Genomic DNA, 22678 nt, shown 5'->3' on the forward strand with positions numbered 1-22678 from the left:
AAAAAATCCCTCCAAAAAAACCCAAAAATCCCCCCAAAATCCCTCAAAAAATCCCTCAAAAAACCTCAAAAATCCCCCCAAAAGTGCCCCAAAATCCCCCCAAAAATGCCCCAAAATCCCCCAAAACAACCCCCCAAAATCCCCCAAAAACCCTAAAAAAATCCCCCAAAAACCCCAAAAAATCCCTCAGAAAAACCCCAAACATCCCCCCAAAAATGCCCCAAAAAATCCCTCAAAAAACCCCCCAAAATCCCCCAAAAAAGTCCCAAAAAACCCAAAAAATCCCCCCAAAAATGCCCCCAAAATCCCCCAAAATGGCCCTCAAAAACCCCCCAAAAAAACCCCAAAAATGCCCCGCAAAAAATCCCCTAAAAACCCCAAACATCCCCCCAAAAAATGCCCCAAACATCCCCCCAAAAACCCCCCAAAAATGCCCCAAAATCCCCCAAAACAACCCCCAAATACCCCAAAAAATCCCCCGAAAAATCCCAAAAAAATACCTCAAAAACCCCAAACATTCCCCCAAAAATCCCCAAAAAATGCCCCAAAAATGCCCTCAAAAATGCTCCAAAAAATCCCAAAGATCCCCCCAAAACCGCCCCAAAAATCCCTCAAAAAACCCCAAAATCCCCTCAAAAATTCCCCCAAAAAACCCCAAAAAATCCCCAAAACAACCCCAAAATATCCCCCAAAACAGCCCTCAAAAAAGCCCCCAAAATTCCCCAAAAAAGTCCCAAAACCCCCAAAAATCCCCCCAAAAGTGCCCCAAAAAACTCCCAAAAACCCCAAAAAATCCCCCAAAAAAGCCCTCAAAAAACCCCCAAAACCCCCCCAAAAAAACACCCAAAAGTGCCCCCAAAACCCCCCCAAAAAAACACCCAAAAACCCCAAAAATCCCCCCAAAATGCCCCAAAATCCCCCAAAAATCCCTCAAAAAAACCCCCAAAAAACCCCCCAAAAAACACCCAAAAGTGCCCCAAAAATCCCCCAAAAAACTCCCAAAAACCCAAAAAAAATCCTCAAAAACCCAAAAATCCCTCAAAAACCCCAAAAATTCCACAAAACCCCAAAAATCCCCAAAAAAACACCCAAAAACCCCAAAAATCCCCCCAAAATGCCCCAAAATCCCCCCAAAACAGCCCCAAAAAAAACCCCAAAAAAGTCCCAAAGACCCCAAAAGTCCCCCAAAAATACCCCAAAATCCCCCAAAAATCCCTCAAAAAAACCCCAAAAATCCCCCAAAACAACCCCCAAAATATCCCCCAAAAATGCCCCAAAAAATCCCAAAAATCCCCCAAAAAACTCCCAAAACCCCCAAAAAATCCCCCAAAAATCCCTCAAAAATGCCCCCAAAAAATCCCTCAAAAACCCCCAAAAAAACACCCAAAACCCCCCCCAAAATGCCCCCCAAAAATCCCCCAAAAAATCAAAAAAAATCCCTCAAAAACCCCAAAAATCCCTCAAAAAACTCCAAAAGCCCAAAAAATCCCCCAAAAATCCCTCAAAAAAAACCCCAAAATCCCCCCTAAAACCCCCAAAAACTCCCCAAAATCCCCCCAAAAGTGCCCCAAAATCCCCAAAAAAACTCCCCAAAACCCCAAAATGCCCCAAAATCCCCAAAAATCCCCCAAAATCCCCCAAAAATCCCCCAAAATCCCCCAAAATCCCCCAAAAAATCCCCCTCAAAAAAAAACCCCAAAAATTCAAAAATCCCCTCAAAAATGCCCCCAAAATCCCTCAAAAAACCCCAAAAATCCCCCCAAAAAATCCCCCCAAAAACCCCCAAAACCCCAAAAATCCCCCAAAATGCCCCAAAATCCCCCAAAAATCCCTCAAAAAACTCCCAAAAACCCCAAAAAATCCCCCAAAACAACCCCCAAATACCCCAAAAATGCCCCAAAATCCCCCAAAAATCCCTCAAAAAAAACCCCAAAAATCCCCTCAAAAATTCCCCCCAAAAAACCCAAAAAATCCCCCAAACCCCCAAACACCCCCCCAAAAACCCCAAACATCCCCCAAAAATGCCCCAAAAATCCCCAAAATCGCCCCAAAAAACTCCCAATAACCCCAAAAAATCCCCCAGAACAACACCCAAAAACCCCAAAAATGCTCAAAACAGCCCTCAAAAAAACCCCCAAAAATCCCCCAAAAATGCCCCAAAAATCCCCCAAAAATCCCCCAAAATCCCCAAAAAAATCTCCCTCAAAAATGCCCTAAAAATCCCAAAAATCCCCTCAAAAGTGCCCCAAAAATCCCCCAAAAATGCCCAAAATCCCCCAAAACAGCCCCCAAAATATCCCCCAAAAAATCCCCCAAAAAATCCCTCAAAAAACTCCCAAAAACCCCAAAAAATCCCCCAAAAAACCCCAAAAATGCCCCAAAACAACCCCCAAAAATCCCCCCAAAATGCCCAAAATCCCTCAAAAAAACCCCAAAAATCCCTCAAAAAATCCTCAAAAAATCCTAAAAAATGCCCAAAATCCCCCCAAAAAATCCCTCAAAAAAACCCCAAAAATGCCCCAAAACCGCCCCAAAAATCCCTCAAAAAACCCCAAAAATCCCCAAAAAATCCCCAAAAACCCCAAACATCCCCCCAAAAATCCCTCAAAAAACTCCCCAAAACCCCAAAAAATCCCCCAAAATGCCCCAAAATCCCCCAAAAAAATGTCCCAAAAGCCCCAAAAAACTCCCAAAAAATCCCCAGAACAACACCCAAAAGTGCCCCAAAAATCCCCAAAAATGCCCCCAAAATCCCCCAAAAAATGCCCCAAAATCCCCCAAAAATGCCCCAAAAATCCCCAAAAAATCTCTCAAACAAACCCCAAAAAATCCCCCAAAATCCCCCCAAAAATGCCCCAAAATCCCCCAAAAAAATCCCTGAAAAAACTCCCAAAATCCCCCAACCCCCCCAGGCTGACCCCCCCCCCCAATTTCTCAACCCCCCCAGGCTGACTCCCCCCCCCCCCAATTTCCCCCCCTGAACCCCCCAAATTTCGGGGTCCCCCCCCCCATTCTCACCTGGGTTCCCCCCGCTCTGTGGCAGCACCAGGCGCAGGTGCGGAACGGCCGCAAGGTGCCGGGTGCCCTACACAGGGTTAATTAATTATCACTGATTAATGAATGGATTAATTAATTAATTAATGACCGTTAATGAGGGGGGGGGTCTCACCTGGAGCGCTGCAGGTTCGGGGTTCGGCACGGGGGGGGCACCCAGGGGGTCCCCAACAGCTCCCGGATCCGAGCGGCCCACGGCACCGAGGAGGGGCCCTGACTTGCCTGGGGGAGAAAGGGAATTTTGGGGGATTTTTGGGGGTTTTTTTGGGGTTTTTGGGGTTTTTTTGGGGAATTTTTGGGGCTGTCTTGGGGGATATTTTGGGGATTTTTGGCTGATTCTTGGCTCTGTTTTTGGGGATCCCTCCACCCCTGTGCCCCCCCTTTGTCTCCCCTCCCAGGAGTCCCTGGTGCAGAACCGGCTCCAGAACATGGAGCCCCTGCACCGGGGGGGGTCCCCAAAACCCCCCAGGACACCCCAAAACCCTCCCAGGACACCCCAAACCCACCCCAAAAACCCCAAAATATCCCCAAACCCCCCTCGAAAAATCCCCCAAAATCCCCTCCAGGACACCCCAAAATCCCCCAAATATCCCGGAAGAGCCCCTAAAAATCCCCCAAAACCCCCTCCAGGACACCCCAAAATCCCCTCCAGGACACCCCAAACCCACCCCAAAAACCCCCAAAAGAGCCCCTAAAAATCCCCCCCAAACCCCCACCAGGACACCCCAAACCCCCTCCAGGACACCCCAAAACACCACCCAAAAATCCCAAAAATACCCCTCAAAATCCCTCAGGACACCCAAAACCCTCAGGGACACCCCAAACACCCTCCCGGACACCCCAAACCCGCCCCAAAAACCCCCAAATATCCCAAACCCCCCCCAAAAAATCCCCCAAAACCCTCCCAGGACACCCCAAAATCCCTCAGGACACCCCAAAATCCCCTCAGGACACCCCAAACACCCTCAGGTCACCCCAAAACCCCAAATATCCCCAAAACACTGCCCAAAAATCCCCCAAAAGAGCCCAAAAATCCCAAAAATACCCCCCAACCACCTCCAGGACACCCCCAAAATCCCCAAGGACACCCCAAACCTGCCCCAGAAACCCCCAAATATCCCAAAACACCGCCCAAAAATCCCAAAAATCCCCCCCAAAACCCCCAAGGACACCCCAAAATCCCCTCCAGGACACCCAAAATCCCCAAGGACACCCCAAAAACCCCCAAACAGCCCAAAAATCCCCAAAAAATACCCTCCAAAATCCCTCAGGACACCCCAAAACCTCCTCAGGACACCCCAAAAACCCCCAAATATCCTCAAAGAGCCCCTAAAAATCCCCCCAAACCCCCTCCAGAACACCCCAAAACCCCCCAAAACAGTCCCCCAAAAACCCCCAAATATCCCCAAAACCCCGCCCAAAAATCCCAAAAATACCCCCCAAAACCCTCCCAGGACACCCCAAACCCCCTCCAGGACACCCCAAAATCCCCTCAGGACACCCCAAACCCACCCCCAAAAATACCCAAAACCCCCTCCAGAACACCCCAAACCTCCTCCCCAGGACTCCCCAAACTCCCCAAGGGACACCCCAAAACCCCCAAATATCCCCAAACACCGCCCAAAAATCCCCCAAAACCAGCCCAAAAATACCCTTAAAACCCCTCCCAGGACACCCCAAAAACCCCCAATATCCCAAAAGAGCCCCTAGAAATCCCCAAAACCCCCCTTCAGGACACCCCAACACCCTCCCAGAACACCCAAACCCCCCAAAACCCCCCAAATATCCCCAAAACACCGCCCAAAAATCCCAAAAAATATCCCCCATAACCCTCCCAGGACACCCCAAACCTGCCCCAAATATCCCCAAAAGAACCCCAAAAACCCCCAAAAGAGCCCCTAAAAATCCCCAAACCCCCTCCCAGGACACCCCAAAACCCCTCCCCAGGACTCCCCAAAATCCCCAAGGACACCCCAAATCCACCCTAAAAACCCCCAAATATCCCAAAAATACCCCCCAAAATCCCCTCAGGACACCCAAAACCCTCCAAGACACCCAAAACCCGCCCCAAAAACCCCAAAAGAGCCCCCAAAACACCGCCCAAAAATCCCAAAAATACCCCAAACCCCCTCCCAGGACACCCAAAAAACCCCCCAAAACAGCCCCCCAAACCCCCCCCAAAAATCCCAAAAATACCCCCAAACCCCCTCCCCAGGACACCCCAAAACCCTCCCAGGACACCCCAAACCCCCCGGGACACCCCAAACCCGCCCAAAAACCCCCAAATATCCCCAAAAGAGCCCCTAAAATCCCCCAAACCCCTCCCAGGACACCCCAAACCCCCAAGGACACCCCAAAACCCCCCAAATACCCCAAAACACCGCCCAAAAATACCCCCCAAAAACACCCCAAACCCCACCCCAAAACCCCCCAAATATCCTCAAATCCCCCCCAAAAAAATCCCCCAAACCCCCTCCAGGGACACCCCAAAATCCCCAAGGGACACCCCAAACCCGCCCTAAAATACCCCCAATATCCCCAAAACACTGCCCAAAAATTCAAAAAATCCCCCCCAAAACCGCCCCTGGACACCCCAAAATCCCCTCAGGAGACCCCAAAACCCCTCAAACCCCCCCCAAAAGCCCCAAATATCCCAAAACAACGCCAAAAATCCCCCCCAAAACACCCCAAACACCCCAAATATCCTCAAAACACTGCCCAAAAATCCCAAAATACCCCCCAAAAGCTCCCAGGATACCCCAAACCCGCCCCAAAAAACCCCAATATCCCCAAGGACACCCCAAAATCCCCCAAAACCCCCAAACATCCCCAAAACACTGCCCAAAACCCCCAAAAAATATCCCCAAAACCCTCCCAGGACACCCCAAAACCCCCCAAGAACCCCAAATATCCCCAAAAGAGCCCCTAAAAATGCCCCAAAAAAAACCCAAAAAAAAACCCCAAACCCCAAAAAAACCCAAAACCCCCAAACCCCCCAATTTCCCCCCCGTTACCGGGCTCTGGGCGCCCCCCCGCCCCTCGTCCCGGGGCAGTTTCTCCACCAGGAAGAGCAGCAGGCGTCCGAACGTCGTGCTCGGAGCTGTACAGGAACGTCCTGGTAGCCAACGTCACCCCCGAACCCCAGCTCCTGGGGACACCCGAAATCAGGGGGTACCCAAATTCATGGGGCACCCCGAGATTCAGGGGGCACCCCGAGATTCAGGGGGCACCCCAATACATCCGTGGGGCACCCGAATCCGTGGGGAGACACCAAAATTAATGGGGGCACCTCAAAATTCGTGGCGACACCCTAAAACCAATGAGGAGGACCCCAAAAATTCATGAGGGCATCCTAAAATTCATGGAGACCCCGAAATTCATGGAGACCCCAAGACATCCGTGGGGCACCCCAAAATTCATGGGGAGACCCCGAATTTATGGGGATGCCCCGAAATTCATGGGAGACCCCAAAATTGTAGGGACACCCCAAAATTTATGGCGAGACCACAAGTTCATGGGGACCTCCCGAAATCGTGGGGACTCCCCCAAAGTTTGTGAGGAGACCCCAAAATTTATGGCGAGACCCCAAAACTTGTGAGGAGACCCAACGTTCGTGGGGGACACCCCGAAATTCAGGGGGCACCCCGAAATTCAGGGGGTACTCCGAAATTCATGGGGAGACCCAAGACATCCGTGGGACACCCCGAAATTCATGGGAGACCCCAAAAATTCGTGGGGAGACCCGAATTCATGGGGAGATCCCGAAATTCAGGGGGCACCCCGAAATTCATGGGGCACCCCGAATTCATGGGATACACCCAAAAACATCCTCGGGGCATCCAGAATTCATGGGGACACCCCCGAAATCAGAGGGCACCCCGAATTCATGGGGAGACACCAAGACATCCGTGGGGAACCCCGAAATTCAGGGGGCACCCGAAATTCATGGGGACACCCCGAATCATTGGGCACCCTGAAATTCATGGAAGACCCCGAAATTCATGGCAAGACCAAAAATTCATGGGGGCACCCAAAATCCATGGGGAGACCCCGAAATTCATGGGGAGACCCAAAATTGATGGGGGCACCCCGAAATTCGTGGCAGACCCCGAAATCCATGGGGGCACCCCAAAAATTCATGGGGCACCACCGAAATTCATGGGGAGACCCCAAAATGAATGGGACACCCCAAAATTTATCGCAAGACCCCGAGATCCGTGGGGAGACCCCAAAAATTCATGGGGAGATCCCAAAATGATGAGGACACCCCAAAATCCGTGGGATAACCCAAAGTTCATAAGGGCATCCTAAAATTTATGGGGACACCCCAAAATCCGTGGGGACACCCAAAGTTCATGAGGGCATCCTAAAATTTATGGGGACACCCAAAATCCACGGGGAAACCCCGAAATTCGTGGGAGACTCCGAAATCCATGGGGAGATCCCGAAATTCATGGGGACACCGAAAAACATCCGTGGGGGCACCCGAAATTCATGGGGAGACCCCAAAATTCATGGGGGCACTTGCAAAAAGTCGTGGGAACACCCAAAATTCACGAGGACATCCCAAAACTCGTGAGGAGACCCCAAAAATTCCTGGTGAGACCCCAAAATTCATGGCAGATCCGAAATTCATGGGGAGACACCAAAATTCATGGCGGCGCCTCAAAATTCGTGAGGGATTTTTTGTGGGTTTTTTGGGACTTTTTTTGGAATTTTTTTTTTGCGTTTTTGGTGGTTTTCAGCACTCAGGGTACCTGGCAGGCTGCGGCCAGCTCCCCAATTTATGGGATTTTTTGTGGGGTGTTTTTTGGGGATTTTTTGTGGTTTTTTGGGGATATTTTTGTGAGGTTTTTTGGGATATTTTTTGTGGTTTTTGGGGGATTTTTTGGTGGTTTTTAATGGTTTTTTTTGTGGGTTTTTTGAGGTTCAGGGTACCTGGCAGGCCGCGGCCAGCTCCCAATTTATGGGATTTTTTGTGGGGTTTTTTTGGGATTTTTTTGTGGTTTTTTGGGATATTTTTGTGAGTTTTTTTGTGAGTTTTTTTAGGATATTTTTTGTGGTTTTTTTGTGGTTTTTTGGGGATATTTTTGTGAGTTTTTTGGGGATTTTTTTGGGGATTTTTTGGGGGATTTATTTGTGATTTTTTGGGTTTTTTTTGGGAGATTTTTTTGGGATTTTTTTTCTGTTTTTTCTGTGTTTTTTGGTGTATTTAAGTGCTCAGGGTACCTGGCAGGCCGCGACCAGCTCCGAGGCCAATTTATGGGATTTTATGGGATTTTTTTTGTGTTTTTTGGGGATTTTTTTGTGGTTTTTTAGGGATATTTTTGTGAGTTTTTTTGGGGATTTTTTGTGGTTTTTTGGGGATTTTTTGTGGGTTTTTTGTGGTTTCGGGGGATTTTTGGGGGGATTTTTTTTGGGAATTTTTTTTTGTGTTTTTTAGTGTATTTCAGCGCTCAGGGTACCTGGCAGGCCGCGGCCAGCTCCGAGGCCAATTTATGGGATTTTTTTGGGGATTTTTTTGTGTTTTTCGGTGGGATTTTTTTGTGGTTTTTCTGGGGATTTTTTGGGATTTTTTAGGGATATTTTTGTGGATTTTTTGTGGATTTTTTTTGGGAATTTTTTTTCTGTGTTTTTTGGTGGATTTCAGCGCCGGGGTAACCTGGCAGGCCGCGGCCAGCTCCGAGCCAGGCGGGGGCAGCTCCCAATTTATGGGATTTTTTGTGGGTGGTTTTTTGGGGATTTTTTTGTGTTTTTCGGGGGATTTTTTGTGGTGTTTTGGGGATATTTTTTGTTGGTTTTTGGGGGGTATTTTTGCGTTTTTCAGGGGATTTTTTTGTGGTTTTTTAGGGATTTTTGGGGGGATTTTTTGTGGTTTTTGGGGGATTTTTTTTGGATTTTTTTTGGATTTTTTGGGGAATTTTTTTTTGTGTTTTTTTGGTGTATTTCAGCGCTCAGGGTACCTGGCAGGCCGCGGCCAGCTCCGAGGCCAGGCGGAAGCAGCTCCCAATTTTTGGGGTATTTTTGGGGATTTATTTTGGGATTTTTTGGGGGGTTTTTTCTGTTCTTTTTGGGGATTTTTTTGTGTTTTTCAGGGGATATTTTTGTGAGTTTTTTTGGGGGATTTTTTGTGGGTTTTTTTGGGGATTTTTTGGTGTTTTTTGGTGGTTTTTTTGGGGATTTTTTTGGGGTTTTTGGGGATTTTTTATGTTTTTCGGGGGATTTTTGCGGGGATTTTTTGGGGATTTTTGTGGGGGATTTTTTGGGGATTTTTTTGGGTTTTTGGGGATTTTTTATGTTTTTCGGGGGGTTTTTGCGGGGATTTTTTGTGGATTTTTTGTGGATTTTTTTTGGTGTTTTCTGTGTTTTTTTGCTCAGGGTACCTGGCAGGCCGCGGCCAGCTCCGAGGCCAGGCGGAACCGCGCCGAGATGCCCGCGGGCAGGGCGGGGCTCAGGGCGTTGCCCAGCGCGGGGCTCACGGCGCGCAGGCACCGAACGGCGGCGGCCACCACGAGCTCGGGGCTGAGATCGCGAACGCTCTGAACCTCGGCGGGCACCGACCTGCGGGAAACGCAGCGCCGGGGACCCCAAAATTGTCACAGAAACCTCAAGGCTGTAGCTCAAAGGTCCCCAAAACAGCCCCGCAAAAAGCTCCCAAAAATCCCCAAAACAACCCCAAAAATTCCCCCAAAACAACCCCCAAAAACTCCAAAACAGCCCCCAAAAATCTCCAAAAGAGCTGCCAAAAAAAACCCCCAAAAATCCCCAAAATGGCCCGAAAATATCCCAGAAACAGCCCCCAAAAATTCCCAAAACAGTCCCAAAAAAACCCCAAAAATCCTCCCATACAATCCCCCAAACAGCTCCAAAAATCCCCAAAACAGCCCCAGAAAATCCTCAAAACAGCCCCCCAAAAATCCCCAAAACAGCCCCTCAAAAAGCTCCCAAAAATCCCAAAAACGACCCCCAGAAAATCCCCAAAACAGACTCGAAAAATCCTCAAAACAACCCCCAAAAGTCCCTAAAACAGTCCCAAAACAGCCCCAAATATCCCCAAAACAGCCCCCCAAAAATCCCCAGAACTCACCAAAACAACCCGCAAAAAATCCCCAAAACAACCCCCAAAAATCCCCCAAAACACCCCCAAAACAGCTCCAAAAATCCCCAAAACAGCCCCCCCAAAATCCCCAAAACAGCTCCCAAAACTCCCCCCCAAAAAAACCCAAAAATCCCAAAAACAACCCCCAGAAAATCCCCAAAACAGCCGCCAAAAATCCCCAGAACTCACCAAAACAACCCGCAAAAAATCTCCAAAACAGACCCGAAAAATCCTCAAAACCCCCAAAAATCCCCCAAAGCATCCCCAAAACAGCTCCAAAAAGTCCCCAAAACAGCCCCCCAAAAATCCAAAACAGCCCCCCAAAAAACCCCAAAAAGCCCCCAAAAAAGCCCCCAAAACCCCAAAGCAGCCCCTAAAAACACCCAAAACAGTCCCCCAAAAAACCCCAAAAAAACCCTCAAAAAATCCCCCAAAAAATCCTGTAAGAGCTCGCCAAAAAAATCCCCAAAACCACCCCAAAAATCTCCAAAACAGCCCCCCAAAAATCCCTAAAACAGCCACCAAAAATTTCCACAAAAATCCCCTAAATAGCCCCCCAAAAATCCCCAAAACAACCCCCAAAAATCCCCAAAACAGCCCCCAAAAATTCCCCCAAAAGAGCCCCCAAAAAGGCTCCCAAAAACTCCAAAACAGCCCCCAAAAATCTCCAAAAGAGCTGCCAAAAAAATCCCCCAAAAATCCCCAAAACGGCCCGAAAATATCCCAGAAACAGCCCCCAAAAATTCCCCCAAATATCCACAAAATAGCCCCCAAAAATCTCCAAAACTGCCCCCAAAACAGCCCCTAAAATCATCCAGAACAGCCCCCCAAAAATCCCAAAAACAATTCCCAAAATAGCTCTAAAAATCCCCAGAACACCTCTCAAAAAATCCCAAAACAGCCCCAAAAAAACCCCAAAAATCCCCTAAACAACCCCCAAAACAGCCCCAAAAAATCCCATAAACAACACCCAAAAATCCCAAAAATAGCCCCCAAAAATCCCCTCAAGGACCCCCAAAAATCCACTTAGAGACCCCCAAAAATCCCCTCAAGGACCCCCAAAAATCCCCTCAAGGACCCCCAAAAATCCCCCTCAAGGACCCCCAAAAATCCACTCAAAGACCCCCAAAAATCCCCTCAAGAACCCCCAAAAATCCACCCAAAGACCCCCAAAAATCCCCTCAGGAACCCCCAAAAATCCCCTCAGAGACCCCCAAAAATCCACTCAAGGACCCCCAAAAATCCCCTCAGGGACCCCCAAAAATCCCCTCAGGAACCCCCAAAAATCCACTCAAAGACCCCCAAAAATCCACTCAGGGACCCCCAAAAATCCACTCAAGGACCCCCAAAAATCCCCTCAGCCCCTCCCATAACTCACTCAGGACCCCCCAAACCTCTCCAGAGACCCCCACCCAAATTCCTCCTGGTCTTCCCATTGACCCCTCCCCCAAATCCCTCTCAAGCACCCCCAAATCCCCCTCAGGGACCCCCAAAAATCCACCCAAAGACCCCCAAAAATCCACCCAGGTCCCCCCAATTCACTCAGGACCTCCACAGCCTCTCCAGGGACCCCCACCCAAATTCCTCGGGGGTCCCCCCAAACCTCCATGGGGGTGTCCCTCTGTCCTTCCCCTCACAGCCCCCCCAAATTCCTCAGTGTCCCCCCCAGAGACCCCTCCCCAAAATCTCCTCAGGGTCTGCCCCAATCCTTCATCAGGGACCCCCAAAAATCCACTCGGGCCCCCTCAATTCGCTCAGGGACCCCCAGAGCCTCTCCAGAGACCCCCACCCAAATTCCTCAGGGTTTTCTCCGTAACCCCCCCCCCCTCAAATCCCCCTCAGGGACCCCCAAAAATCCCCTCAGGGACCCCCAAAAGTCCCCTCAGCCCCTCCCATAACTCACTCAGGACCCCCCAAACCTCTCCAGAGACCCCCACCCAAATTCCTCCTGGTATTCCCAGTGACCCCTCCCCCAAATCCCTCTCAAGGACCCCCAAAAATCTCCTCAGCTCCCACTCAGGGACCCCCAAAAATCCACCCAGGTCCCCCCAATTCATTCAGGACCCCCACAGCCTCTCCAGGGACCCCCACCCAAATTCCTCAGGGTTTTCTCCGTAACCCCCCCCCCTCAAATCCCCCTCAAGGACCCCCATAAATCCCCTCAGCCCCCCCTAATTCCCTCAGGACCCCCAGAGCCTCTCCAGGGACCCCCACCCAAGTTCTTTGGGTTCTTCCCAGTGACACCCCCCTCCTCTAAATCCCTCTCAGGGACCCCCAAATATCCATCCAGCGCCCCCCAATTCCCTCCGGACCCCCAAAGCCTCCCCAGTGCCCCCCCCCCCAAATCCCCCTCAGGGACCCCCAAAAATCCCCAAATCCCCCTCAGGGCCCCCCCCCCCCCCAGTTCGCTCAGGACCTCCACAGCCCCCCCGGAGACCCCCACCCAAATTCCTCGGGGGTCCCCCCAAATCTCCATGGGGGTGTCCCTCTGTCCTTCCACAGTCCCCCCCCTCACAGACCCCCCCAAATTCCTCCGTGCCCCCCGAAATCCCCCCACCACCCAAATCCCCCCATTCCCGCCTCACTCACGTCCCCGCCTGGCGCAGGGAGTGGATCAGGATCTTGTCCACCTCCTCCATGGTTGGGGGGAGGGTCCCCAAATTTTGAGGGGGCAAAAATTTGGGGAGATTTGAGGGGGTTCCCTCACAGAGCGCGCGGCCGCCGCTCACGTGAGGGGAAAGGGGCGGGGCTCCCCGCGCGGGGGACAATGGGAGTTGTAGGCAGCTGCCGGGGAACCGCGGGGCATGACGGGAGTTGTAGGCCTCCGTAGCGAAGCATGACGGGACTCGTAGGCGGCAGTGGCGGAGCATGATGGGAGTTGTAGACCTCGGTGGAGAAGCATGATGGGAGTTGTAGGCAGCAGTGCTGAAACCTCGAGGCATGACGGGAGTTGTAGGCGGCAGCGTGTGGCGGGAAAAGGCGGGAAAATGGCGAGCGGGTTCCATGAGGGGATGGAGCCTGTGGGGAATGTGAGGGGAAAGAATGGCACTCTGCTGGTGTCTGAGGGGAAAATGGTGCCCGTGAGGGGTGGGAGAGCAGGAAATGCCGCCTGTGGGGTGTGAGGGGCAGCTCAGGGGGGAGATGGAGCCTGTGAGGGCGGTGAGGGAATGGAACCTGTGAGGGGAGGAATGTGTGAGGGGAGGATGTGGCACCAGGGGACACGTTGAGGGTGGCCTTGGCAGTGAGGAAGGAATGATGGGCATCGATGGTTTTTGAGGGTTTTTCCTGACCTGAATAATTCTGTGATTTTGTGCAAGCGGCACCTGCAGGGCCTGAGGGGCAAATGTGCTGGTCCAGCGACGCTGTGACACCCGCGAGGCATGACGGGAGTTGTAGGCGGCGGCGTGTGGCGGGAAAAGGCGGGAAAATGGCAGGCGGGGCCGTGAGGGGAGATGGAGCCTGTGAGGAATGTGAGGGGAAGGAATGGATTCCCACATGCGTCTGGCGCTGTAATGAACGTACCAACTTTACAGCTTTCACAAAAATTGTGGTGTTTTGTTTATTTACACAAAACATTGTAGGCAGCGGTGGAGGGGCATGACAGGAGTCCTAGGCAGCGGGCCTGGAACCGCGGAGCATGATGGGAGTTGTAGGCCTCAGTGGCGGTGCATGATGGGAGTTGTAGGCGCTGGCATGTGGCGGGAAAAGGCGGGAAAATGGCGGTCGGATTCCGTGAGGGGAGATGGAGCCTGTGGGGAATGTGAGGGGAAGGAATGGATTCCCACATGCGTCCGGCGCTGTAATGAACGTACCAACTTTACAGCTTTCACAAAAGTTGTGGTGTTTTGTTTATTTACACAAAACATTGTAGGCAGCGGTGGAGGGGCATGACAGGAGTTGTAGGCAGCGGCGTGTGGCAGGAAAAGGCGGGAAAATGGCAGGCGGGGCCCGTGAAGGGAGATGGAGCCTGTGGGGAATGTGAGGGGAAGGAATGGATTCCCACATGCGTCCGGCGCTGTAATGAACGTACCAACTTTACAGCTTTCACAAAAGTTGTGGTGTTTTGTTTATTTACACAACACATTGTGGGCAGCAGTGGCGGGACATGACAGGAGTCCTAGGCAGCGGCCTGGAACCCCGGAGCATGATGGGAGTTGTAGGCGGCAGTGGCGGAGCATGACGGGAATTGTAGGCGGCAGAGTGTGGTGGGAAAAGGCGGGAAAATGGCGGTCAGATTCCGTGAGGGGAGATGGAGCCTGTGGGGAATGTGATGGGAGGGAATGGATTCCCACATGTGTCCGGCGCTGTAATGAACATACCAACTTTACAGCTTTCACAAAAATTGTGGTGTTTTGTTTATTTCCACAACACATTGTGGGCGGCAGTGGTGGGACATGACAGGAGTTGTAGGCGACGGTGTGTGGCGGGAAAAGGTGGGAAAATGGCAAGCATAGAGCTGTGAGGTGATGAAGCCTGTGGGGAGTGTGAGGGGAGGGAATGGATTCCCACATGCGTCCGGCGCTGTAATGAAGGCACCAACTTTACAACTTTCACAAAAGTTGTGGAGTTTTGTTTATTTCCACAAAACATTGTAGGCGGCGGGGGCTGAAACCGCAGAGCACGATGGGAGTTGTAGGCCTCAGCAGCGGTGCATGATGGGAGTTGTAGGCGCTGGCCTGTGGCGGGAAAAGGCGGGAAAATGGCGGTCGGATTCCGTGAGGGGAGATGGAGCCTGTGGGGAATGTGAGGGGAAGGAATGGCACTCAGCCGGTGTCTGAGGGGAAAATGGTGCCCGTGAGGGGTGGGAGAGCGGGAAGTGCTGCCTGTGGGGTGTGAGGGAAAGCTGAGGGGGAAATGGAGGCCGTGAGGGCGGTGGGGGAATGGAACCTGTGAGGGGAGGAATGTGGGAGGGGAGGATGTGTATGAAAAATGCGTATTTTATAATTGCGTTTTCGCAAATATTTAAATTCAAACCGTTAGGATTAGGAGAAAGAAGTTTAAGACGACCAGATAGAATCCTGTATTTGAGTAACACTTATTCATCATGTAGTGTATAAATATTCATTATTCATTATGGTGTGTATGAATATGCAACAGGTTATTGTTTTTTAGGGTTAATTCTCTGTTAACTGTGCCTTTTTTTCAGGCTTATTTTACCCAGAAAAAGGTACCAAGACATCAGTAATTCTTGGTATTTATTGTCTTATATTGTCCTAATTCAATTTGTCCAAATTAATATTGCTCTAGTTGTCGAAATTGTTTTTACTCTAATTGCATTACTCTTTTTAGTGACAATTTTATTATTATTAAGCTTTTAAAGCTTTAAAAACAAATGATGGGTGTTTATCACACACCTGTCCCCACGTGTCCCCTCTGTCCCCTCCCCCCCTCTCTTGTCCCCTCCCCCTCCTCCCCTCCCCCACGTGGCCAGCGCTGCCCCTCCCCCCTCCCCGTTAATCCCCGTTAATCCACAGCCGGGATGAGCCGGGACCGAGCCCTGGATAGGCCGGGGAGGGACCCCCGAGCCCACCGACCCTGAGACCCCCGAGACCCCCTAAATACCCCCTGACCCCCCCTAAGCCTCCTAAATACCCCCGGACCCACCCTGAGACCCCTAAATACCCCCGGACCCACCTAAATATCCCCCGAACCCCCCTAAACAGCCCCTGAAACTTCGTAAATACCCCCGAACACACCCTGGACCCCCCTAAATACCCCCTGACCCCCCCTAAGCCTCCTAAATACCCCCGGACCCCTCCCTAAATACCCCCGAACAACCCTAAACACCCCCTGAACCCCCTAAATACCCCCTGAACCCCCTAAATACCCTCTCAACCCTCTAAATACCCCCTCAACCCTCTAAATACCCCTTGAACCCTCTAAATACCCCCTGAAACCCCCTAAATACCCCCTGGACCCCACCTAAAATACTTCCTAAATACCCCTGAGACCCCCTAAACACACCCTGACCCCCCCCAAAACCCCATTAAACACCCCCTGAAACCCCCTAAATACCCCCTGGACCCCACCTAAAAACACCCTGGACCCCCTGAACTCCCCTAAATATCCCCCGAACACCCCCTGACCCCCCCGAGACCCCTCTAAATACCCCCTGAACCCCTAAATTCCCCTCCGACCCCCTTAAACACCCCCCTGAGCCCCCTGAATCCCCTAAATACCCCTGAACCCCCCTAAATACCCCCTGACCCCCCCCCAGACCCCTCTAAACACCTCCTGAACCCTCTTAAATATCCCCCAAAGCACCCTAAATACCCCCCTGAGACCCCTAAATACCCCCCGGACCCCCCTAAATACCCCTAAATACCCCCTGAACCATCCGAACAACCCTAAACCCCCCTAAATACCCCCTGAAACCCCTTAAATACCCCCTGAACTCCCATAAGTACCCCCTGAACCACTAAATACCCCCTGACCCCTCCTAAATACCCCTAAATATCCCCTGACTCCTCCTAAATACCCCTAAATACCCCCTGACCCACCCGAACACCCCTGAACCCCCCTAAATACCCCCTGAACCCCCATAAGAACCCCCTGACCCCCCTAAATACCCCCTGAAATCCCCTAAATACCCCCTGAACCCCCCTAAATACCCCCTGACCCCCTAAACATCCCTAAATACCCCCTGACCCCTCCTAAATACCCCCTGAGACCCCTAAATACCCCCTGAACCCCCCCAAATACCCCCTAAAGACCCCCAGACCCCCCTAAATACCCCCTGAACCCCCAAACCTCCCCCGATCCATCCCCTCCATGATCCCAAATCCCCCCAGACCCCACCAATCCCCTTGAGAATCCTTTGGGTGCCCCAAAACCTCCCGGACCCCCCCCCCAAAATGTCAGAGTCAGAGGAGAACGGAGACGGTGAGTTTGGGGGGGTCCCTGAGGGTTTGGGGGTGTCCAGAAAGATTTGGGGGGGTCCATCAAGATTTGGGGGGGTTCATAAAGATTTGGGGGGCTCCGTAAAGATTTGGGGGGGTCCAGAAAGATTTTGGGGCGTCCAGAAAGATTTGGGGGGGGTCCATAAAGATTTGGGGGGATCCAGAAAGATTTCGGGGGGGTCCTGGAAGGCTTGGGCGTATCCGGAAAGATTTGGGGGGGTCCTGAAAGGTTTGGGGGTGTCCCTGAGGATTTTGGGGGGGGTCCAGGAGGGGTTGGGGGTACTTGAGGATTTGGGGATCCATAAAGATTTCAGGCTGTCCAGAAAGATTTGGGAGGGGATCCATAAAGATTTTGGGGTGTCCAGAAAGATTTGGGGGAGTCCATCAAGATTTGGGAGAGTCCATCAAGATTTAGGGGGGTCCGGAAAGGTTTAGGGGGCTCCATTAAGATTTGGGGGGGTGTCCCTGAGGGTCTGGGGGGATCCCTGAGGATTTTGGGGAGTCCCTGAGGGTTTGGGTGGGTCCTTAAGGGTTTTGGGGGGGTTCTGGAAGGTTTTGAGGGGTCCCTGAGGGTTTTGGGGGTCCGGAAAGGTTTGGGAAGGTTCCATAAAAGTTTGGGGGGGGTGCGGAAATATTTGGGGGTGTGCAGGAATGTTTGGGGGTGTCCATAAAGATTTGGGGGGGTCCCTGAGGGTTTTGGGGGTTCCCCATGAAGGTTTTGGGGGGGGTCCAGGACGGGTTGAAGGTTTTCAGGAGACATTTGGGGTGTTCTGGAAGGTTTGATGAGATCCATAAAGATTTGGGGGGGTCCAGGAAGGTTTGGAGGGGTCCCTGACAGTTTTGGGGGATCCCTGAGTGTTTTGGGGGGGGTCCAAGAGGGGTTTTGGGGGATCCCTGAGTGTTTTGGGGGGGGTCCAGGAGGATTTTGGGGTCCTGGAAGGTTTGAGGGAGGTCCATAAAGGTTTGGGGGTATCCATCAAAATTTGGGGATGCCCAGAAAGGTTTGGGGGGGGGTCCAGAACGGTTTGGAAGTGCCCAGAAAGGTTTTGTGGGGGGGTCCCTGAGTGTTTTTGGAGGGGTCCCTGATAGTTTTGGGGGTCCCCGAGGGTTTGGAGGCTCCATAAAGATTCGGGGGGGCCCCATAAAATTTTGGGGTGTCCCTGACCGCCCGTCCCCCCCGCAGGCCCCCCCAAGGACCTGTCCCCCTTGGCCGAGGCCCTGGGGCAGCCCCTGGGCTGGGGGAGCTCCGGGGGGGCTCCGGGGGGTCCCGAGACCCCCCCGGGGCAGCGACAGCGCCGCCCCCCCCACCCCAAACACAAACCCCAGGGTGGGTCTGGGGGCGTCCATCGCTCCCCCCGCGCCCTCTTCTGCCTCCGCCTCAACAACCCCATCCGGAGAGCGGCCATCAGCATCGTGGAGTGGAAGTGAGGAGGGGGCTGGGGGGATTTGGGGGGTCTGGGGGGTTTTGGGGGTCTGGGGGTGTTTGGGGGTCTGGGAGTGTTTGGGGCTTTGTGGGTCTGGGGGCGTCCATCGCTCCCCCCGCGCCCTCTTCTGCCTCCGCCTCAACAACCCCATCAGGAGGGCGACCATCAGCATCGTGGAGTGGAAGTGAGGAGGGGTCTGGGGGGATTTGGGGGTTTTGGGGGGCTCGGGGGGGGTCTGGGGGATTTGGGGGGTCTGGGGGCTCAGGGGGGTCTGGGGGTTTTGGGGTCTGGGGGCGTCCATCGCTCCCCCCACGCCCTCTTCTGCCTCCGCCTCAACAACCCCATCCGGAGAGCGGCCATCAGCGTCGTGGAGTGAAAGTGAGGAGGGGTCTCCAGGGGCTTTGGGGGGGTTTTGGGGGGTCTGGGGGTGTTTGGGGGGCTCGGGGGGCTGTGATCAGCATCGTGGAGTGGAGGTGAGGAGGGGTCTGGGGGTGACAATCATGGAGTGGAAATGAGTGGGGGGCTCAGTCTGGGGGCTGCCATCAACATTGTGGGTTGGAAGTGAGTAGGGGGCTTGGGGAGGGTTTGGGGGGTCTGGGGGCTCTGGGGGCTTTTGGGGGTCTGGGGCTGCCAATTGTGGGGTGGAAGTGAGGAGGGGGTTTGAGGGGTCTGGGGGCTCATGGGGGTCTGGGGGTGCCATCAGCATCGTGGAGTGGAAGTGAGGAGGGGGCTTAGGGGGTTTGGGGGGTCTGGGGCTGCCAATTGGGGGGTGGAATTGAGTGGGGGGCTCAGGAGGTTTGTGAGTCTGGGGGCTGCCATCAACATTGTGGATTGGAAGTGAGTGGGGGTCTGGGGGATTTGGGGGTCTGGGGGCTCTGGGGGGTGTTGGGGGGTCTGGGGGCTCTGGGGGGTCTGGGGGTGCCAATCGTGGGGTGGAATTGAGTGGGGGGCTCAGGAGGTTTGTGAGTCTGGGGGCTGCCATCAAAACTGTGGATTGGAATTGAGTAGGGGTCGGGGGGATTTGGGGGTCTGGGGGCTGTGCTCACCATCCTGGAGTGGAATTGAGCGGGGGTCGGGGGGATTTGGGGTCCTTGCAGACCCCTCCCCACTCGCCCCCAGACCCTTCGACATCCTCATCCTCGCCACCATCTTCGCCAACTGCGTGGCCCTGGGGGTCTACATCCCCTTCCCCGAGGACGACTCCAACGCCTCCAACCACAACCTGGTGAGACCCCAGACCCACAGGGCACGGGGAGGGACCCCAGACCCACCTGGGCACCCCCAGACCCACCTGGGAGCGGGGAGAGACCCCAGACCCACCCGGGCATAGGGGGCTTCAACCACAACCTGGTGAGACCCCAGACCCACCTGGGCACGGGGAGAGCCCCCAGACCCACCTGAGAGACCCCAGACCCATCCGGGTACCCCCAGACCCACCTGGGCACGGGGAGGGACCCCAGACCCACTCGGGAGTGGGGAGAGACCCCAGACCCACCTGGGAGCGGGGAGAGACCCCAGACCCACCTGGGTAACGGGGAGAGCCCCCAGATCCACCTGGGTAACAGGGAGAGACCCCAGACCCACTCGGGAGTGGGGAAAGACCCCAGACCCACCTGGGTAACGGGGAGAGCCCCCAGATCCACCTGGGTAACGGGGAGAGACCCCAGACCCACCCGGGCACGGGGAGAGACCCCAGACCCACTCGGGAGTGGGGAAAGACCCCAGACCCACCTGGGTAATGGGGAGAGACCCCAGACCCACCTGGGCACGGGGAGAGCCCCCAGACCCATCTGGGAGTGGGGAAAGACCCCAGACCCACCTGGGCACCCCCAGACCCATCCGGGCACGGGGAGAGACCCCAGACCCACCTGGGCATGGGGAGAGCCCCCAGACCCATCTGGGAGTGGGGAAAGACCCCAGACCCACCTGGGAACGGGGAGAGACCCCAGACCCACACAGGCACCCCCAGACCCACCCGGGCATGGGGAGAGACCCCAGACCCACCTGGGCATGGGGGGGCTTCACCCATCCTGGCACTGCCCTGGGGGGCTTCAACCACAACCTGGTGAGACCCCAGACCCACCTGGGCACGGGGAGAGCCCCCAGACCCACCTGAGAGACCCCAGACCCATCCGGCTACCCCCAGACCCACCTGGGCACGGGGAGAGACCCCAGACCCACCTGGGTAACGGGAGAGACCCCAGACCCACCCTGACCCCCGGGCTGGGGGTGACACCTTGGGGAGGTCACAGAGGCTGTGGGGACACGGGGGTGACACCATAGGGAGGTGACAGAGGGTGGCACCGCAGGATGACACCTTGGGCAGGTGCCAGGGGGTGGCACCGTGGGGTGACAGCGGCTGTGGGGACACGGGGGTGGAGGTGACACTGTAGGGAGGTGGCAGAGGGTGGCACTATGGGGTGGCACCGGCTGTGGGGACACCCTGGGGAGGTGACAGAGGGTGACACCTTGGGGTGACAGTGGCTATGGGGACCCAGGGGTGTGGGTGACGCCCTGGGGAGGTGACAGAGGGTGACACCTTGGGGTGACAGTGGCTATGGGGACCCAGGGGTGGGGGTGACGCCCTGGGGAGGTGACAGAGGGTGACACCTTGGGGTGACAGTGGCTGTGGGGACACGGGAGTGCTGGTGACACCATGGGGAGGTGACAGAGGGTGACACCTTGGGGTGACAGTGGCTGTGGGGACACGGGAGTGCTGGTGACACCATGGGGAGGTGACAGAGGGTGACACCTTGGGGTGACAGTGGCTGTGGGGACCCAGGGGTGTGGGTGACACCCCAGAGGGTGGCACTGTGGGGTGGCAGGGACTGTGGGGACCCAGGGGTGTGGGTGACACCTTGATGAGGTGACAGAGGGTGGCACCTTGGGGTGACAGTGGCTATGGGGACCCGGGGGTGTGGGTGACACCATTGGGAGGTGACAGAGGGTGACACCTTGGGGTGACAGTGGCTATGGGGACCCAGGGGTGCCGGTGATGCCCTGGGGAGGTGACAGAGGGTGGCACTGTGGGGTGGCACCTTGTGGGGGTGGCACCTTGGGGTGACAGTGGCTATGGGGACACAGGAGTGCTGGTGACACCCTGGGGAGGTGACAGAGGGTGACACCTTGGGGTGACAGTGGCTGTGGGGTCCCGGGGGTGCCGGTGACACCAAGGGGAGGTGACAGAGGGTGCCACTGTGGGGTGGCAGTGGCTGTGGGGACCCAGGGGTGGGGGTGACACCCTGGGGAGGTGACAGAGGGTGGCACCTTGGGGTGACAGTGGCTATGGGGACCCAGGGGTGCCGGTGACACCCTGGGGAGGTGACAGAGGGTGGCACTGTGGGGTGGCACCTTGTGGGGGTGGCAGCTTGGGGTGACAGTGGCTGTGGGGACCCAGGGGTGGGGGTGACACCCCAGAGGGTGGCACCGCGGGTGGCAGGGACTGTGGGGACCCAGGGGAGTCCCTGTGACGCCCTGGGGAGGTGACAGAGGGTGACACCTTGGGGAGGTGGCAGAGGGTGACACCGTGAGGTGGCAGGGGCTGCAGGGGTGGAGGTGACACCATAGGGAGGTGACAAAGGGTGTGGGGACCCTGTGGTGCGGGTGACACCTTGATGAGGTGACAGAGGGTGGCACTGTGGGGTGGCAGCAGCTGTGGGGACACCCTGGGGAGGTGACAGAGGGTGACACCTTGGGGTGACAGTGGCTATGGGGACACGGGAGTGTGGGTGACGCCCTGGGGAAGTGACAGAGGGTGGCACCTTGGGGTGACAGTGGCTATGGGGACACGGGAGTGCTGGTGACACCATGAGGAGGTGACAGAGGGTGACACCCTGAGGGGGTGGCAGGGGCTGTGGGGACCCAGGGGTGGGGGTGACACCCCAGAGGGTGGCACCGTGGGGTGGCAGGGACTGTTGGCACGCGGGGGCGGGGCTGTCCCCGTGTGTCACACGTGTCCCCTGTGTCCCCGTGTCACCCGCCCGTGCCGCTGCCTAATCCGCTTTGTCACCTAATCCCGGCTGAGCCGCCCCTGCCACCCACAGAGGGGACACTGGGGGGGACAGAGATGTCCCTTGTCACCCCAAGGGGGGGGACAACAGGGCAGGACACCCCAAATCTCACCCCCGGTGTCCCCAAATGTCCCTGTCACTTGTCCATGGGCAAAGGGAGGTCCCAAAGCGTTCCTGTCCCTTGTCCCCAAA

General features: G+C 54.6%; 2 protein-coding genes across 2 annotated transcripts in view; one reads left to right on the forward strand and one right to left on the reverse strand.

The window, feature by feature from the left end:
- CCDC22 (CCC complex scaffolding subunit CCDC22) overlaps positions 1-12922 on the reverse strand; it is a 47336-nt gene extending 34414 nt beyond the window's left edge. Inside the window, 7 exon segments of the mRNA XM_074531035.1 lie at positions 3170-3243; positions 3245-3283; positions 6075-6134; positions 6136-6168; positions 6170-6202; positions 9438-9615; positions 12743-12922. Of these exon segments, the coding sequence (XP_074387136.1) occupies positions 3170-3243; positions 3245-3283; positions 6075-6134; positions 6136-6168; positions 6170-6202; positions 9438-9615; positions 12743-12792 (467 nt within the window). The 5' untranslated portion in view covers positions 12793-12922.
- A 4085-nt stretch (positions 12923-17007) lies between these two features.
- Positions 17008-22678, forward strand: part of CACNA1F (calcium voltage-gated channel subunit alpha1 F) — an 88873-nt gene continuing 83202 nt past the window's right edge. The window contains exons 1-3 of the mRNA XM_074531036.1: positions 17008-17035; positions 18215-18476; positions 19596-19701. Coding sequence (XP_074387137.1) covers positions 17008-17035; positions 18215-18476; positions 19596-19701 — 396 coding nt within the window. The remainder of the gene's footprint in view (positions 17036-18214; positions 18477-19595; positions 19702-22678) is intronic.

The sequence above is a fragment of the Zonotrichia albicollis genome, chromosome 34 (assembly GCF_047830755.1).
Source record: "Zonotrichia albicollis isolate bZonAlb1 chromosome 34, bZonAlb1.hap1, whole genome shotgun sequence".
Taxonomy (NCBI): Eukaryota; Metazoa; Chordata; class Aves; order Passeriformes; family Passerellidae; genus Zonotrichia; species Zonotrichia albicollis.